This window comes from Phlebotomus argentipes, unplaced genomic scaffold (assembly GCF_947086385.1).
Source record: "Phlebotomus argentipes unplaced genomic scaffold, Phlebotomus argentipes genome assembly contig_2, whole genome shotgun sequence".
Lineage (NCBI taxonomy): Eukaryota > Metazoa > Arthropoda > Insecta > Diptera > Psychodidae > Phlebotomus > Phlebotomus argentipes.
The window spans coordinates 5,399,073-5,419,233 of NW_026776162.1; the positions used below are offsets into that span (position 1 = coordinate 5,399,073).

At 42.3% G+C, this 20,161-nt stretch overlaps 1 protein-coding gene across 5 annotated transcripts in view; it reads right to left on the reverse strand.

Moving 5' to 3' along the window:
- Positions 1–422: 422 nt before the first annotated feature.
- The window catches only part of LOC132265424 (rho GTPase-activating protein 7), a 33,024-nt gene continuing 13,285 nt past the window's right edge, over positions 423–20,161 (reverse strand). For 2 of the 5 annotated variants that reach the window (XM_059766092.1, XM_059766091.1), the window contains exons 4-17: positions 19,568–20,038; positions 18,173–18,375; positions 17,202–18,114; positions 16,744–16,786; positions 12,006–12,077; positions 5,822–5,967; positions 4,376–4,545; positions 4,113–4,299; positions 3,402–4,036; positions 2,751–3,340; positions 2,385–2,583; positions 1,769–2,320; positions 1,523–1,705; positions 423–1,450 (exon numbers count right to left, since the gene is read on the reverse strand). In XM_059766092.1, coding sequence (XP_059622075.1) covers positions 1,336–1,450; positions 1,523–1,705; positions 1,769–2,320; positions 2,385–2,583; positions 2,751–3,340; positions 3,402–4,036; positions 4,113–4,299; positions 4,376–4,545; positions 5,822–5,967; positions 12,006–12,077; positions 16,744–16,786; positions 17,202–18,114; positions 18,173–18,375; positions 19,568–20,038 — 4,479 coding nt within the window. In that variant the 3' untranslated portion in view covers positions 423–1,335. Of the gene's footprint in view, positions 1,451–1,522; positions 1,706–1,768; positions 2,321–2,384; positions 2,584–2,750; positions 3,341–3,401; positions 4,037–4,112; positions 4,300–4,375; positions 4,546–5,821; positions 5,968–8,801; positions 8,849–12,005; positions 12,078–14,806; positions 14,956–16,743; positions 16,787–17,201; positions 18,115–18,172; positions 18,851–19,567; positions 20,039–20,161 lie in introns of those variants that run through there. The other 3 variants (XM_059766093.1, XM_059766094.1, XM_059766095.1) reach the window with 3 other exon arrangements.

The following is a 20,161-nucleotide window of genomic DNA, read 5'->3' on the forward strand; positions in this document are numbered from 1 at the left end:
AATGGAAATTAAGTGGAGATGAATTATTTTTCTATCAAAAAAAAAGAGAAAAGAAAAAAATTTGAGAAGTTAAAAGCTAATTGGAATGACAGCAATTACGGTGGAAGATGTAAATAAGGAGTGAATCTCAAAACCTGAACAATTAAGAAAAAGAAATCCTAAATAGTCAACATCCTGTGAACTAATTTGCCATAATCAAGTCTCAAATATTTTATTCGCCATAATAAACTGTAACAGAAATTGAAGGAAATAAAATCAAGTGTGAATGTTAATTTAAACTATAGAGGAGATGAGAAATAATGCTGGAGACGCTCTCTTAGTACTTATATGGAACACTTTGTGCATGTAGACAATTGGAAAATTGTGCCAAATTTTCAGAAAATGAGGAAACCGGAATTTACTATCAATTGAAATAAAATTGCATCTCTATAAACATTTTCCTTTATTTCTCTTTGCTCTCTTCTTTTAAATACACGTCAAATGCCATCCAATATATTTCTTATGTCCTTCTCTTTAAACATTACTCCAAAAAAATGATGATTTTTTTTCCTTTCGCTCAAATATAGTGTTACAAAAAATAATAAAGTTGATTAACTCTCTGTCTGAATGCATGTTTTCTTCTCTCTCTTTCTCCTTAATACTTTACCCAAAGCTTCTCGGGTAATTCTTGAGAATCCCACTCAGAATTAAGTTCCCGAAAAGGCTGCACTCCATCAACAATATCAATTATTTTCTGTATATTATATAAGTCCTTTATACACTATGAACAAAAAAGTATATCTTAATAGACAATATGGTATATTAGACAACATTTCAGTAGACTGATTATATTTGGACCCTAATTCACCTAACATTATACACTGTTTTCTTTTGATATATATGTATGTATATATTTTTGTAGGACATTCTTTGGATTGTTATATCATTTACACGAAAGGAGTACACTTTTCATTACGAGGATATGTATCAACAGTAATATTTTCTCTTTCACATTTACAAATGAATTTACATCTACGAGATGACTAGTATAAAACGTGATAGATTTGAAACCAAATATTATATATAATATTATTTTCCCCAAAGTTTGGAGAAAGAAATGTTCAACTGTGGTATAGAACTGAGTATTGCTTGTCCTTAATTTTGCCCGAAAATACTCAAGTTTTAAAGAAAATATTCCCATAACTCAGGTTCTCTAGACAGCAAAAGAAATGCTCAAAGCAGCAGAAAAGCTGAATACACAAAAGACATTTTCACAAGCTGTCCATTTCACTGGATCTTGGCTCTCTGGCCATTGTGGAGCTCTCATGGGTGCGCCTTGGGCGGCTGCAGCAAGTCTCATACCTTGCTCTCTGGGCCCTGAGTCACATGCTTGAAGAAGTTGCGAATGGCGCTGAGATAGTGACTGCAAATGTGACCATAGCTCTTGTTGTACCACTCCGGTGTGCGCCCCCTGAGGAATAAGCAAGACATGCGAAAGGGGTTGGTTAAACTCTGAGAGAATCAGTGCTAAGGTGGCACATACTTTGCATCCACACGTGCCAAATGGACGATCCGTGACTTGCCGCTGCCGCATGGCTCAATAAGGTAGCGTGACGCCAGGACAACGCCTCTCACGCCGCCCAGCAGGAGAAGAGTAGCGTCCGGATGATCAATGGATGTCTCCACGATGACACAAGCGCCCCGCGGAAGCTCAGTGTTCCAAGACCTGCGATCAGAGCAGTATTTAATTGAATAATTCATTTTGAAAAGCTCATCGCTGCCATTTTACCTGAGCACACAATAATCCGTGATTGATTGTCCACCACAAACGTACTGGAAAATCTCACTCTTCTCATCCAACTGGTCAATAATGCGCCACTTCAGCAGATCAGTGTCCCACAAGTGGCGCTCCTTCACAATGTGATGGAGCACTTCAGTTGGGGGCGCTTCAACTTCCACTGTGCACTTCCACAGTCTAAGCGGATGACCATCGCCGATCTTCTTGTACGCAATGTCCACATGAGAGTCCAGCGATTGGGATGATATCCAGCCTCGGGACTTCTCTCTGCCCTCCTTGATAGCCGCCGTTGTGCATTCATAGAGATATCCACGCCAGTCGTGCAGCTGAATTTCCTCACCAAGTGTATCCAATGTGACCGGCTTGGATTCATCCATGTAGCTAAACTTGCACAATTGCATCTTCTCATTGGCAATCATGAAGATCGTGCGGTAGTTCTGGATGAGAAAAGTGAGACACTCATGGGAGGCCTTTGTTTCGCACAATTCCCGCGGATCTGGCAATCCTGCTGGCTTTCGACGACGCGGAGACACGGAATTTGACCTGGAAATGGCAATTCATGAGTGGGTAAATGGAGGCAATTTTGAAGATAAAGTGGCTGCAATACCTCGGACTGATGATTCCTCCGTGGAATATTGACGGAGCCAGACACACAGCTAAATTATTCGCAGTCATTTGATTGAACATGGAACACTCAGACACTTGATTCAAGAAGACAATTAGGGTGTAGAGCACCTCTCGGTTCTCATCAGGGAGAAGGAGAACGGCAGACTGCACAGCATCGAGACGCACCTCTGGAGGCAAGTCTGAAATATCAATTAGACTCATTAGGGCCAATTCTTGCAGCAGTTTGCATTTCCTCGCGATAAAATGGTTTCTTCTTCTCATGAATTTTGTATCACTCCCCATATCTTATTTACTCCTTTTTTGGCATAGGAGAGTGTCGGGCAAACATGAAAGTGTTTCTACTCACGTTGGAAAATCGCAATGAATGTCTCAGACATTTTACTGGTCAGCAGAGATTCTGGCAATTCCCTGAAGTACTGCTTCACCATGTCAGCCACATCGTAAGCCTGCTGCCCATCGAACAGTGTCACCAATTCGGACTCCTTAGCCACCTCCACCATGCCCTTGATCTTGAAGATGCGACTCTTCACGCCTGACTTCCTGAACAGTCCCACCTGATCCAGGGCATTCGCCTTCAGCCACTTGAGCGCCTGCTGAATCGAGGTGGGCAGAGTGTGTCCAGTTCGCTGGAGAACCAGCAGCAGAGGCACACCGAAGACCTTCTTGTCCTTGTAGTCCGGCGTCTTGATCTTCTTGATGAACTTCGGCAACTCCCAGTTCCATCCCGATCGATGAGACGGACAGTAGCGCTCCATGTAGCCGGTCAGCGTGACCAGGGCCAACTTCCTGATGACCTGGAACTGACCACATGACAGAGCGGCAAATTGAATTCCAGTCTCCTTCTTCTTAGATCCTTGAGCGGAGAGTGGCCGTGAGAATCTGATCTCAGACTTGTCAGCAGTCTGGAAGCTGTGCCATCGAACAACAGGACCTCGGCTGCAAGAACAAGTTCCCCAATTGGAATAATCACAAGCAAGAAAAATGTTGTAAAACTCACTTTGATCTCAAAATAACATCCTCATCTTTGCTGTCGCTGTCCGTCTTGCGCTCATGCTTCCGGATTGTGCTTCTGGATCGCAAGCTCCTCTTCTGGAAGGCATCTCTGTACTTGTCAGACTCCTTTCCAAGATTCAGCGATCCTCCTCTGGACAACTTCGAAGTTTTCACCTCCGAACCCGCTACTGACGGATCCTTGAAGTACTTATTCTTCCCCGGATGACACTCAGAGTCTGACAGGGCGCCTGCATCTTCAACCTTGCTGCCGCGCTGGAAGAATCTCCTGGCTCTGTTGGGCTTCTTCCTGCCCACACGAATAGTGCCCGAGTCCTGACTGTTGGTGTCACTGCAGTAGGATGAGGAGTCATCGCCGGACTTCGATGAGGTCTGGCCCATGAAGTGCAGAGGACTCGTGCGATTGGACAGCGAGCGATAGTGATGCTTCTTGCTGGGAATATGCTTGGGACTGAGACGATTGGGATCAGTGAAGGGCAATCGCAGCTCATTGTTGTTCAAGAACAAATGCTTCGGTGTCATGATGGTTGGACTGGTGGGAATTGGAGAGCATGGATGAGAGAAAACATCCACGCACTTCAAGTCGCTCATCTTCTGGCTCATCTGACTGAAATCCAGAACCTACGGAAGGTGCAACATGTTAGACTTTATCGCGGCACGCGCGATAATTCAAGCTCATAATATCTCAGGCACAAACCTGCGGTCCGCTTATTATAACACCTTCCCTGTTCTGGCGTTTTCTCCGCTTCGACTTGATCGACTCGACGCGCTTGAGCAGGGCTTTGGCGCCATCTCTGAGGCGTTCACTGCCGGAGCGACGGAACTTGGACTGCAAATCTGCATCGCCCCCGTGCGGCAGGCCGAGCAAGTCAAATGCGTCCGTGCTGGGGAGAAACAGAGAGAGTTTTACACATTCAATTTCCCTCTGGCCAGTGGCTATTTGGGCGGGCGTCTTCTCACCTTTCCGGAGAGGATTCCCGCGAGGAGATGTTCAGCTTGTCCTTGCTCTTGTCACCCTTGGCCGGCGGCGGCGGGATGTCCATCTCGCCAACTCGTGACCATCGCCGACTCTGTGGCTGGAAGGTCCAGTTTTCGCTCAGGGCGCAACTATCATCGTCCGAGTCGTCATTCTGCGGAGAAATGTGACGGACAATCGGTTATAATACTTTCCTCGTGTCTCATTTGATAATTATGGTGTCACTTGTGGAGGCACAAATGCCTCGGATACACGTGAGCACATCATCATTGCAGGGGAATCAACATTTCACACTCTCTCTCCGCTATGGCCTAGGAAAGTGGCTCGGCATTTCGTGGGCATCGCAAGAGAATGACCTGGAGCAATCGTCGTTCGTCACACAATGCCTTATTAGACCCCGATGATGGCTCGCAGTGAAAGAATCTGCACGCCATGCGGAGTCAACAAAAGATGATGATGGAGATGAAGGCAGGTACTCCAGAGGGCGAGGAGACGATAGACACGACTTAATAATGAACTTAATACGTCTCACACTGGGTGTTTATAATCGAAATCCACCGTGCAAATAGCATTACGGCAATTTACATATGAATACATTGAAATATTTTATGCCGTCGAAAAGTGATGATGCATAGTCACACTGTTTGCCGAGCCAAGCAAAATTCTACTCGAAAAGTGTCTCGCGGATTGTATGGAATTTAATCCTCAGCAATGTTGACTCATTTGTAGCAAATGCTAGAGAGTGGATTTCAATAAATTCTCAATCTTTATACATAATATGGTAAATTATCGAGGATTTTGCCATCACTGCGCTTCGTTGGCGAGACTTTTCCATTTCCTCGTGAAATATATTCAGACGATAATTCATCACACGCGAAAAAAGTGAACAAACTAAAGCGAATCAATTGAAAAGTGTAAGATCGTTCGAGTGGAAGGACAATCTGTGGATAAACAAATCCTTTGACTATTTTAGTAAGAAATCTCTATTAATAGGAACCCCCAAAGCATCGTGGCAAAAGGCCTTCGAGGCTCTCTCGCGGAAATTTATAAACGTTCTTGATGAAGAAGGAGCCAAAACATAATCAATAAAACAAAACGCTCTCCACCAGCCGGTGATAAACATTTTTGGATTTTAAATAAATAAATGACGCCAGGAACAACCGCGAAATGTGTAATTACGCTCGAAGCCCACGTTATAGTTTTTCACAATTACCCAACTGAAATATTGAGCATTGCGGGCATTGCGAGAGCTTTAAAGCAGATGGACAATGACCCAATTCCCTCAAATCTCATTTGCGCTGACATAGAAAATGGCAAAAGAATGACTGTTCCATCCACTTTGTGGAATTTTGAGTAAATATAAAGAAAGTCAGAGCTGCCTCGAGATGGGGGTAAATAGCTGCGGGGATTTGCGCACAGAAATCACTCACATTCCCATGCTTGTGGGTTCCGTCCAGTCGCATGGCGGCACAGCGATTTAGGGCCACGAGACGCCGGTACAGTGACTGCAGGGGATCGTTTTCCAGGAAGGGATGATCCTTCGCCACGTTGCTCAAATCAATGGGAAACTGCAGGTCTGCAAAGAGAGGAGAAAGACAAGAGAATATTAATGATCGCCCGAAGATTGTCAGGATCTTTCAGCATGTTTATCAAAAAATCAGAGACAAGAATATCTTCTCTTGAGATGAATGATTATGTATCTTTCTTGGTGATAATAAATTTTGCACAAGATTCTTTGGGGAATAGAATGAAAAAAGCAGGTCGAATGAAAAATCTCTGAACGCTCCTTGTATTTCGTGTTCCACAAAACTAATGTTGTTTGTCACATTTCTGCTGGTTTTCTTTAATGCTGAGGAACTCAAGTAAAACAGATCACCGAAAACTAGTGTAAATATATCATTCATTCATATAAGTTCTCCAAACGTTTTTTTTCTCTCCTCCTCATCCTTCTTCTCCTTCTGCAATGACAACATGAGATTTGGGGTCATTCTTCAAAGGAGAGCGAAAACATCTTATGCGATAATGAATATCACTCCCATATGACATGTGTGAATTATCTTAACCCACTTCTCAGTAGTTGGAATTCTTAATATAGTTAAAGGAGAGTTCTGCGATTGTGGTATTTTAGAAGAATTTCTCTTGCAACTTTCACGCGTTCGTCGACACCATAGAATCCGATTTAATTATAGAACGACGTTCCCTTCTTTCCGTACACCACAATTTTACGCATTCCACTAAATCAACACGCACTTTCCCTTACGTCATAGCGCTGCACATTTTCATCCCATAGTTTATTAACACGTGGGGGATATTTGTGGAATATCCACAAAATATCACCACCCAATTTTATATTTATGAAAAGCGTCAACCCAATATTGATCGAAATTTATTGTGTGTATTTTCATTGTGAACTGACGTGAAGTTCCTCTTCCCCCATTCAATCTAAATAGCATTTCATCACAGAACGTCATTGAATTGGAGAGAGTGCAAAATCAGATGAGGAAAAAGCTGTGCGCATCGAGAATCCTTTTTAGAGCAAATAAATGCAAAATCATGTATGCGGCGGTTCTGAAGAGCGCCATGGAGAATATACATAAAAGTGATGCACATTCGAATATTCATTTTGTGCTCGCACGTGAGAAGAAGAAAAAAAATGTGGGGTGAAATGAGTGAAAATGCGGAAATCAAATTTCTCAAACACGGTGGAGCATCACTAAATGAATAAAGATAATAAATTTATCCCACAGTCGATGTTGTAAAATAATTTTGCCTTCTTTTATGCGCTCGATATTAATAACTTTAAAGCGCTCCGCTTCACCGCATTTCATCAATTCCACCAGACAATTTGGCTCCCTTTGCGCGTCGTTAAATTGGGGAGAATATATAAAGCAATTTCCAGCTCAATTTGAGCTCGTGTCTAACAGGGAGAAAATTCGCGGGAGAATTGCGGATTTTTTCACACGCCCAGGCTTGTCCAAGGAGAAGACGGAACAATGCCATCTCCTCGGGGACTCTCCATTTCACTCATCAGGTATCGCGGAGAGCAACTTCCAGACCTTCAGCTCTCGTGCGTAATAATGCATCCGGAATCTGGGGCTTTGCCTGGCCACCATGGCAAGAGGATATTTTTGTTGTGCCATGCAAATTTCTCAGAATGTATTTAAACAGTCATGCTCTGGCCATTTACTTCTTTCCTCCAAGGCTATGGAAATACGCTCTGTGGCGCAATCTATTATTTTCGAATTAACGATTCTCAGTGGAATTAATGGGAAAATACTTGTAATTGAAATTAAATTGATTCAAAGTCACATCACACAGTTGAGCGATATTTCTGCGGGCGAGCGAAAAGCGCTTCGGATTTCACGCAAAAATATTCCATAGGGTGTTATTCATAATTAAAGTTTGTGGGCGGACATGGATATCCCACTGAGTTGAGGATGAGCGAAATGAAAAAGTGGCTAGATTAAGTGATCGTGAGAATTCCATTTCGCAACGCGTGCAATATTCTGAGTGGGAATATCACTCTGCCAAGCCAGACTCACAGGCAGATTATTGATGACGTTGGTGACACATTTCGCTTCCTAAGCTTGATTAAGAGTAACACTTGAAGATTTCAGACTGGGAAAAAAAATCTAAGTTGCATTTTAGTTTAACCCAAATTCTCAGATAATTAAAATGCTATTTTGGCGCGGAAAAATTCTCATAAATTCTCTGAATGCACGAGAAGTTTTTTTGAATTAAAAATCGCAGAATAATTACCATTTTAATCCCAACTCTTCCTTATAGTCTGTATACGTTCGCATGAAAAGCTTCCAACTCATAATTAAAAGAAATTCTAAAGCCTTTAAATTCCTGCAAAGTTTATAAACAATGACAAACTCCCACCCTTGAGCTTTAGAGGACGTTCCATAGCGCTTCGCTGCAGCATCAAATACAAGTGCATTGAGTGTGGGAGTGCTTATTAGACTATTTTTGGCCTAAACACACTCTCTGGAGTGACTGTGAATATTCCCAGAAGTTTCCCGATTGTGCAAACTCCATTTGAGCACGAGTCCTTCTGAAGTTATCTCGCATTGGGTATGGATATAGAGTCAATAAATGCCATCGGTTGTACAAAAATAACTTCTCGTTTCTCTAGCATCCATTAAAATTGCACATAAAATATCCCTTAAAGTTTTAATTCATGAGATGTTGAGGCAAGGATGTATCCTTCAGTCTCATGGGACACTTCACGAGGCATCGATGCGGGCGGAGGCGAGCAGGTGGTGGCGAAATACAACAAAAGGGTTGGTTTGTCACAGGGAATGTTCATGATATTAATAGGACAGACATATAGCATGAGCTGTGTGGCATGAAAATGCTCTTCATAAGCATTGCTAAGAGATACCATTTAGAAATTTCATTACGTACACATCCTCAGTCTCTCGTTCATCGCGTTGCCCTGGAAATTATAAGGTTGGCCACAATGTTGGGTGGGTGGGTGGGTGGTACACCTTTGCTATTGTATTAGCTGTGGTACCGCAACTAGCAAACTGCAAATTATCTATTCTGTGGCACAGTCTCTGCTGGGAAGATGTTCTCGTTCTGTCCACACACGAGCGACAGATAATTCAAATATTGATTCCACACTTTGCACAATATCGATAAATAATACCAGCGCCTCTATAGACACGAGAGTGAATGGAAAACACTCTATTGTCGTTCCTAGATGAAATGCAACAAGTCCATGAATTCCACCATTGAGGGTAATAATTGAATGGCACGGAGAAATGGGCCGTTTTCCATCACTCTCACCGACTCTTAGGAGAAAAGGCGATCTTTTTTGCGCTATCGCTGAAACTTCTGTGCATTTCAATTGAATTCAAATTAATTCATCAGCTCCTCTCCAGCTGTGTAAGTTAACATGGGGAGCCGGATCAATGGGCCAATTGTGCAGGGAAGTTTTTCAGTTTGAAGAAACCGCGCGCGCGAAGCACTGACGAGGAAAATGCGATTGATCTCGCGCGAGAGCCAGAAAGCCACTGAATGCAGCGTTGACTTGCTTTTCGCGATTGACGAGCCGTTTGAGCTTTTGACTGTGCGCGATCATCGAAAAGGCGATTTCCACGACGAAATGCAATAACCCCAAGAATCGTCCAAGAGTGGCACAAACACTGAGCGACGGAAATATTCATCTGCACCTTTTCTCCATTCATTCGCAAAATCCCGCTCAGACACTCTCGCTGCCCACTGTATTCTCCTCACTGCGCGATCGCGCACGGATCATTGATCGTTTAATGTATTGGTCGCTGGGGAAAAGAAATGGTGGCACGGAGTGCAATGGTAAAACGCATATAAAAGTGAAGATGAAAGTATGTATCAATTATGAATTTTATATGGTAAATATATCTCTCTCTCTCCGCGACTCATGCGAGTGTGTGAGAAATATATCATCTCATTTCCATAGTGTATACAAAACAAGGAGTGATGCACTGAAAGAAAATCAGCTTTTTGAATAAATTTTCAATATACACATGGGTAGAATGTCGTGATTCATTCTCCTCAACGCACACCCATCACCGTGCAACTCGTGGGCAATGCACGCAAGTTTCGAGACTCCGAGACACTTGGACAGGAATAAATTTATTGGAAATCCATGATATATGCACGTACACTTTCAACACGCAGATAATATGTTTTTCCATTAAAGCGACAACATACTAGATATTCTGCAACACACAGGCCAACTATAGCGCGGCCAAATAGAATACAAATTAGTCTGAAACACTTCCGGTAGACATGAATTGGGATTACATCTCAATTTCTCGCTCATTGAGGCATTGTCACACCGCTGGGCCGCGATCTCTTCGCCAAGCCACAGCCATAAGTGATCTCTTTGCGATCATTTTCGTCGCATGATTACGTTGTCAGACGCGTTCCAGTGAAAATTCACGCGCAGTTTCACTCATGGATAAATGGGCTCTGCGTGACAAAGAAAAGTGCCTTTTTTCAGCTTCCATCGCATGGTATTTTTATATAAACTCTCACAAATAATCCGATTACCAAGCGAGAAATCGGACCTTTGAGGCTTGTGGAATTGAAAATATAAAGTGGTGCAACTGGTTGATTAGTCAGAGTATCTCAGATTGGAGTGAGGCGGTGATCATTAACCCGATGGAAGAATGGGAGGAAGTTCTATCAAGATATCTCACATTCTCCCGATGAATAATCTCACAAACACGATTTAAATCTCCCTCGTGGCATCGCTCTCTGGCCCTCCAGGAAGTCCCGCGTGAGAACACCCAACCTTCGACTATGAATCATTTGTTGCCTTTAATTATTCTTTCGCAATGGCAACTTAATGCTGTTGCTAATTAAAATATTGTTTTTCTTGCTTTCCTCAGCGAAAATTCTTCACTTTTCCAACACCCATTCATCACCACAGAGGCTTAAAATGGGTTACGGCGGAAAATTCAATCGAACCACCAACACAGTAGAATGTAGGTTAAAATATTCCAAAGCCCAGGAAAGAAAGAGAGACGATTTTGCTCTGTGAGTTAAATTAAAAAAGAATCTGCTCTATGACCCCAATTCACGAGAAAGACTCCCCCAACCATCGAGCCATCGAGCGCGTGAAATTCAATTTTGCCAAATGAATCATCAACAATGGCTTGTCTCTCAGGCGAGGAAATTCGATAGCATTTCACCAATTGAAAGTGTCTCTCGTCGCAGAAATGCCTAAAGAGACCCCACGAGCACCACTCAACCACCTTCCCATGTACATTATCAATCCACTGCGAGATGACCATAAATATAGCATTTTGTGTAAGCTTGCGAACGTGTTTAAACATAGCACATGGTAATGTACTCTCCGTGCAACTAATTTGTTTATTCAATTCACCATTCACTCTCTCCATGTGCCATATTGGATATGAAATTGAATCACTCAATGTTGATTTGTCATTAATTCGTCTTTGATAGTTATTATTTGCTCTACTGCACCTCCCAAAGACAATGAGCGCCACTGAGAGGATATGTAGAGTGATTTAATATTAATATTAAGCATGGACTGTGGCAGAAAGGCTTCTCCATTGTGTTCCGCATTTAAAATTGACAAAGCGCATTAATTACCTACATTTGGGACAATGCAAATCACCGAGATGAAAATTGTCTGTGATGGGGTTTATGGAAATCATCGCGCACAGACATTATTGAAATGGAGTATAAGATATTCAAATTGATAGCTCACCGTCTTGATTTATTCAGTTACACAGGCCTTTGGCCATAAAGCCAATTAGGGGATGTGTGACCCCGATTTCTCGAGTTTCCTCTTAAAGATTTTCAATTGCATGCGCGCACATAAAGTATTTAAATCAATCAGGAAAGCTCAATAAAAGCCTTGACAATATATATCTCGCAAATTACCCCATCATAATCTTTAGGCATGATTATACTTTTAAATCACTCGTGAAAATTCCCAATTATACAACATTGCGAAGATTGCGAATCATTTTGGCGCGTGAAATACGCAGAAAAAATTCCCACAAAATACATGGCGTTTGATTAATGGGCAATTTTTCATTTATTGAACGAGGAAGTCTTATGATCTTTCTGGGCGTAAAGTGAGACACTCACCTTCGTACATCTGAGCGTATTGCGGAAAACCAGCGGCTCGCAGCCATTTGCAGGCCTCAATGGCTTCGATTTCTGCAAAAGAAGAACATTGAAAAATAAATCACAATAATGTGCACAGCCATGCTTATCGACTGAGACATTAATTCATTCATGAAGCCATCGATTCATGTGATACTGATAAGACACATCACAGCAAATTTATCGTGAAAAGAGGTGGTTGGAGATAAAAATACCTCCGCAAACGAGTGGATGGATTTTGTGTAGTAGGAGAAAGCCAACACCCCCATATAAAAATTAACACTCAATACATGGAGTTAATCCCTTTGATGTTATTTACACTGGAGGCAACCCAGAGGACACACAAAAGACGATCAATAGGAGAGGCGGAAAAAATATTTGCCTATAAAGGCGTTTTCCAGTGAAAGGTGTGTAACGTCTATCGGCAATGTGTCACTGTAGATTGCGCGCTATCTTATCTCCACTGCCTTTCATAATTATTATTATAAAGTAAAAACCAGCTCGATGTGGAACGTCGTCTTCAAAATAAATCACATCGATTTAATTTCAAGTCAGCAGTGGACTGAAAAATATCAAAGGAAGAGTGTCATATGATTTGTGGGTGAAGAGAAAATGAGTGAACACAGTTTTGCCATTAAAGATCGCGAGGCGAGAGCCACCAGTGGAAGATCTTTTGACCGCAATAAGCAGGCCAAATATAGGTTCCTCACTGAGACCAGAACCGAGGTGTTCCAGAGAGGATCCACCGTGCGACGATCGCTGCCGGGCAAGAGTAGAATCGATCGTGAGGCTGAGGAGGAGGAATACAAGCACATCGATTTGAGTGTTCCCGGAACGCCTGTGTCTTCTCGCCATGTTATGTCACTCAAGTATCGCAATCAGCTGGCTGAGAAAGACAAGGAGGAGCGCGAGAAGCAGTTTGAAGAGCAGCTGAGTGATGAGGATCCACTGAAGAGATTCCTTCAGTCCATGAAAGCGCTGAACGCCATGAAGAGCGCCGAGTCCAGCATCGTCGTGGATGTGGAAGTGCCTCTGAAGCCTGTGTTGCAGAGAAGGAATAGCTATGGGTACAACAACATCGGCACCTGGAATAGCGCCTCGAATTTGCAAGGATACACAGTCCTGTTCCAGCGCAGCATGTCCGCCAAAGTGGATTACGATCAGAATGCCAGTAAGAATGTCAATCTCGAGTCAAGTGATACTGGTGGGAATTTGATGGATGTCGTCGATGATAAAGTCGATTTGGTGGATAAGAACAATGGGGTTAGTGAGGAGGTGAAGCCATTAGCGAACTCGTCACATGAAAATGAGAATCGTGATAAAGGGACTGAGAAGATAGAAACTGAAACTGTGAAAGAAGTGGAAAAAGTTGATAAGATTGCCGAAATTGAAATTGCGGATCATATTCAGAAGGTGCCAATGGCACAAGTTTCGAAACAGACGGTTAAAGAAAAGCCAAAGTCCAAAGATAAATCCAAGAATCGATATGTGAACTTCTGGAGAAAGTTGACGGGATACAATGCGAGCAAGGATGAAGAGAAAAAGATGGATACTAGAAATTAGGAGAACCAATGATCGCATCATAGCTGGAAATGTGTCCAATTAATAAAGTGCGATGTGTATTTATATGCAATAAATTAATATAAAAATTACTACAACACCACTTCCGTGTTCGTCTGATTCCGCGCGCCATTTGTCTCAAATAACTTCTTCGACAGTCCAACAAGCTCCTGAAGACATTGTTGATTGTGAGTCAATATAGAGAGAAAATGCAGCACTTGTGGGATCGACGGTCTGGCAAATGAGTAACACGGAAAGGTAACGCATGTAGCAGATAAGGAACTGGCTTTCGTAAGAAATATTGCTCAAATTGCGCATTTCTAGTAGTCACTCAAGTCCTATGCCAAATAGCAAAAGAAGTGAGAATATTATTTGCTCTCGATACAATCTCCTTTTCACTTTTCCCGCGCCTTATCTTACCCAAGCCAATGTATTTACTTTGAAATTGTTTCAATGTCCCAGAGAGCAGAGGCTCTTGTATATCACATATTACATGGCATGAAGTGCATGAAGCACAAATTTCACTTCCACCCATTATTCGTCTCCGTCGTGACACCTAAAAAATTCCCTTGCAACAGCGCGGGGCGAAATATTGTTTAAATTTATTAACTCCGAAACAGCTTTTTGTGTGCCACGGACGGAAGACGTGCAAAAAGCCGAGAGAAACCTGAGGTAATGATACTTTGCCGCGTGTGAGACAGAGAGCAAATTAAAATATAACACCCAATGACCATTGTGACGACTTTCGTGGACTTCCTTCGAATCTCTCACTGTCGAGGTTGAACAATAAAAACCCCAACGTTTTTTTTAACGGCTTCTGCTCACTCGCAAATCACGCCTTTAAATTGCACCATCGCCCAAAATTCATATTATTCCCAAAAAAATGTTCCAAATCCGAGATTCGACAGAAATTTCATCAAATCCGTTCGGTCAATTTTTTTTCCCACGAATCGTGATAAAATGCCAAATCAATGCGAAACAATTGGGGCTATAAATAGAGTGCGTTAGCTTGTAGTGATGTGCATTGTACAGATTTCTTTTTAATATGAAAATGTGGTGTACAAATTGAGAAAGGTCAACATTTCACGTTATTTATTAATTGAACAGAAATAGACGCAAAATTTTTATGCTATAAATATCACGCAAATGTTTACAATTTTTCGAGGGAATTAAGTTTTTATATAAGAAAATGCTTGTGTTAGATGCGAATTCTCATTTAATACCTGCAATCTTCCTCTCTCGCATCTTCCGCCAAATGGCCTCCGCCTTCCGGATGGGCCAATTGTCTACCTTGGCAGAGAAGCTCCTGAAGAACTTGTACTCTCGAATTGTCGACATTCGGCGCTGCATCTTGCCAATATCGCACAACAATACCAGTATAAACTTGAAATATATTCTTTCTTGCGTTCTCGCGCTCTTTTCAAAGGCGTATTTTTGCCGTCGAGAAAGAGAGAGAAAAAATCCCGCGAATCACGCTAGCAAAATACACAGTAGTACAAATAAATCAAAATGTACTGGACACTTGAAATATTTTTAACATGCACGCAAAGCGTATGGGAAGTTTCTCTTTCAACTGTGAACCACGTGTAGAATTGAAAGATTTCACACAAAAACGTTCCGACGAAGCACAAAAATTCAGATCAATTTCAAAGCAAGTGTTTTTGTTATAGACCTTTTTTTCTAGGTAATCATAACTTCACATTCCCATCAAAGCCCGCAATTTGTAGTCACGCTAAATGGTGAATTTTTTTCCAATTTTACACCCAATTGCCACACTGAACACTAAACTTAGTGCAACACTTTGCGAAACAAGTCGTTTGTCATGTTGAAATAGAGTGCATAGTTTTTTTCTTCTTGTTGATCACAAATCTACAATTGGTGAATTTGGTATGAAATTTTTCCCAAACTATTTTTCAACTTCGCAAAATAACCACTTGAGCAAGTTAAGTTGGATGTAAAAAGAAAATGAGAACAAATCATATTTAGCCGCTCCGACACGCTTAACACCTTAAACGCTACTAAAAGTTTATTTTGCCTCCCTCTCGACATGTGCTTTCGACTTTTGTGCAAAATTCTCTCCTCTGCGGAAGGCCAAACGCTCTCCCGCAGAATGTCTTCATTTCACACAATTTCTCTCCCATTTCTCTCTCTCTTTCGGTCCCCATCAATGTATAGAAAAGTCTCGTGGCTTTTCATAACTTCTCATTTTCACACTCTCCTCGAATGATGAATATCCGGCCGTACAATGTGAGGAAAGCTCTTTCTGCCAGTATGAGTGTGCGCATGCGTTCTGGGCCAATGAGTGGGCAAAAATAAAATAAATCGAAATGAAAGATGAAACGATATGGACAACACGGCGTCCATATCACAGGATAAAATAAAATTATAACCCGCGCACTGATAACCATCCCTCCTCCGCCCATCGGAGAAACATGGAAATTTTACCCAAATTACAAATTGTGCTGAGTGATCGCCTCATCGTTAGATGCGCGATGCCCGTTGAGAAATGACGAGGCTCGTGACCTCAAAAATATGTTATGCGGTATTAAAACTTCAACAGATCGCCACCCTTGACATCTCCCAAGGCACTTTGCTGCTCATGTGAACCCGAAGAGAGCGAACACCAAATGACAAGGACACATTCTCCTCTGCATCGTTATTTATCAACGGCATTTTCTGAATTTCATTCAGAATACCTCCCGCAAGTGCCTTCTGGCAATGCTTGAGATGCCTTCAATATCGACTTGTGTGTTGACTATCACAGCAATCCGAGGCAAACTTCGTATAAGTTCAATTTCTGAGATTGGCAGTAAAGGGATATTAAGATGCTTTCCTTGTGCACTTCTTGGGGAGGTGGGAGGCGAAAAACTTGATAAAGCAATTCGCAACTTTGAACATATACAACTTTTCATCACTCAAAATTGTATGCTTGTGATAGATTGAAATTTTACAACACATTAATTTTGCGTGCTTTGATTCTTTTCACACACAACTTCTCAGAACATTTTTTCATGCATCTCTAATCTCACCATAATAAAATGCAAATGCTACGCTGAGAAATATCGGTCAAGTTTCGACTTCATGAATGAATTGTGCTGCGTCAATAAAAATCCATACACAGGAATTTAGCATGCGAGAAGTGATCTCAGAAATTACTCACCTGCCAAGTATCTGTCGCTCTGCGATCGTGAGTATCGTAGACTCTGGAAGAAGACAAAATTCATGGTAATAACGCATGAAACATTTCTCACAGAATGGTGTGTAATTTTCCCAGGAGAAAACTTCCCCCATTAGAGAGGCGCGCCTTGGCAGAAAGTGGCGCGTTTTCTGGTAATTCATTGTGAACAATCGCATTAAATTAATCATTAAATATAATGACAATCCACTTTGGTGCTATTATTCTATTCTGATGCTCACAATCTAATAATTTTCTTGTCTGCCCCAGTGCGAGATCGCGAGGTGCAAATTATAGCACCGGAGATGATTGCACAGTCCACATTGGGTGTATGTAAATGGAGATGATAATGATACAAATCTATCTCAAGGACGCACTCACGAAATTGGTGCTTGAGCTTATCAGGGGGACTCTTGGGCCCCAATTGAGACTGTGATACTTACGGCTGTCTGATCCGTGAAGGTGTCTCGCTTGTGCTCCTTCTTCAGCAGCAGCGGCGCTGAGTTGCTCTTCGTGGTGAGCTCTTGCACCATCAGTGCTGACCGCCGATTGCCGCCGCTGTGGAGAGACGTGGAGCTGGGCGATGGCAACTGGGAGATGTTGTGGAATGACTCCTGGCTCATGGGCAGGCAGAAGGGTCGCCGACTGACGGGCAGGGCGGAATCGCTCATGTTCTCGTTGTTATTGTTGTTGTTGGTTCCCACCAGCGGAAGGAGCTTCTCTTTCGCCAACCGTCGATTCAAAGGTAAGCTATTGCACTGATTCTCAGGTACCATACAAGTGTTATTTATCGGTTTGTTCGCGCCATTTGGACTGCACGACACTGACATCGCCAGTCTGTCTAAGCACTTGACCGTCTTCGGAACGCTGCCTTTGCGCCTCAGCACCACGTCATCCTCGCTCTGATCCTCTGGAACCCTCCTGACCACACTCTTCTCCGACCGTGCGTCCTCTGACAGAGTGTCGTCTTGGAATTTCGACGAGGTTTCCGAATCCGAGATGGCAAATTCATCATCATCAGCATTATTGTCGTCATAGAGACTCAGCACTTCCAGCAGATCCGGGTCGTCAGTGGAGACAAACGAAGCATTCTCTATCAGCTTCAGTGGCGGACGTATTCTTCCCGTCTGAGTCGTGGCGTTCTCACATCTGATCCAGATGTTCTTATCATCGATGGACTTCTGAGAGATTTGATGCAGATAAGGTCTGATTTTGCGATAAACAGATCCATGGATGGACGAGGCAGTGCCGAGTCCACTCTCTGCACTGTCATCCACTGAGGAATTCAGAGAGTTGCCAGACTTTCCTGAGCTCATGGCTGCAGAAACATCCTCTCCAGCAGACGAGGAAGTTGACCTAATCACAAGAGATGCAATTAGTATCGAAATCAACTGCAAACTACCATTCAACTCACTTATTGTCCTCGTCCACAGTGTCCGTTCCGCGAAGGATGGACTCTTCAGAAGTCCAGGCATCCGGAGACACTTCCTTCTTCACCACATTGAGCTTGGGACTAGTTTGAGTGGAGATCTCTCGCTTCTCATCGACAGTCTCCTCGTCGATCTTCAGCACGGTGCTTGAGGAATTGCGAAGGATCGGCGATGAACCAGTGGAATCCTGAAAACAAGGTCAAAAAATAGACATTCTACTTCAGAGAGAGACAGAGATTTCAAGTGGCCAAGATCATTAGCGCTCGTGAATGCTTTATTCGACAAGCGAGTGATCTGTTGATGATGGATTAGTGTTTTGTTCTTGAAAATCCGACACTCTTTAATCATTCCTGACCCAAATATGAGAGATCTTGTGAGGAAATAGTCACAATGTCATGGCAAAAATTGCTATAATCAACAAAGTGTTGCTCCAAAGAAAACATTGTCAGCTGTATTAAGCATATTCTATTAATACATGGCGTTTTATTTGCAGTTTACCCCTGATTCTGAGACACGAATTTAATTGTTAAGCAACATTGAAGAGTAAACAAACATCCGCATTGATAAAATTGATTGCTAATTACGAAATTCGCTCAAACTGTGCTTCAATCAGTTTACAAGTCGAGAGTTCAATTGATACAGATTAGTTGATTGCAAAATGGATTGCTCGGGATTACACATTGCATTTAAATTATATTGCAAACATGGACAAATCATAAACATCCACATGCTTATTTGCTTTTTTTTATTTAGTGATGCAAGGAAACCTCATTCGATCGAATCAAAAATGCATTGTTGACTGTCCCAAAAGATGGATTACATTTATTCTTAAGTTGATTGGTGGTGATGAATGGGAAATAAAAGAACCAAAACGGACAATTCGGTCAGAAAAATTAATGATTTATGAATGGGTGATCGATTGTCGTGTGTCTCTTTGAGACTGCAACATTAATAAAATAAGAAGACTGAGAAGAAAAAAAAATTGTACGACATAAAAGAATGAATTTAAAATTCCAATTTAGCGATTTCAATGAGGGATTTCGCAAAACTGTTTTTGGAAAGTCTCCTTTATTCAGCGAGTTAATGACATTTTTTTTGTCTTCTAAAGAGTCATTTTCAGTGTTGTTCCATTCATGAAATTAACCCACGCTGAGTCACAAATTATAATATGTAATTGAAAATTTATATAAATACTGTCATTGTTTAGGCGATGAATGAGAAATAATCAGCGCCCGATGACACCTACATTCGGCACACCCCGTGCCAAACTCGTGATTTTGCCGTTGCCAAGAAGAAAGTTATGGAAATTTGAGGAGCATTTGCGGATGTTCAGGGGTTTCGCGTGAATATAATAGGCACACAATGGTTGAATTGCTTACAGTTTGGCCGTTCGCGAGAGTGTCACTGGATGGCTGCGGATGGTCAGCACGAGGAGCGCCATTCCATTGTCGATTATGCCTTCTGTTCACCGCAGGAGCCGGCTTCTTTTCCCCATCAGCCAGCTCATCGAATTCTCTCATTACACTATCGGCCCATTCATTGATCATTGCTCTCTCCCTGTCCTTCGAGCACGGCAGTATGGATGTTTCTGTCGATCTCACATCACTGGCTCTTGTCGTGTGGTCACATCTTTTCTCCCGCTGATCTCGCTTCTTCACGATCTCGGCTGGATCTTCTGCCTCTTTTATTACTAGATCGTCGGATTTCATTAACCGCACCTCGTTCTGTAATTTGTTATCTCCTCTCCGTTCCACGTTATTTGCTTCCGTATTATTAGTGTATGGGAGCACTTCATCTTTTGCACCGTGCGTTTTATGGTTGAGCTGCTCGAAGACGTCATTTATTTCTTTCTGGAAATAAAAGTGAGCGAGGAATAGACTTTAGTGCATGTGCAGGAGTATGACCCATTTCACCTAACGAGCTCCACGGTCAGAGAGAGAGAATGTGTGAAAATTTATTCACTAAGACATATA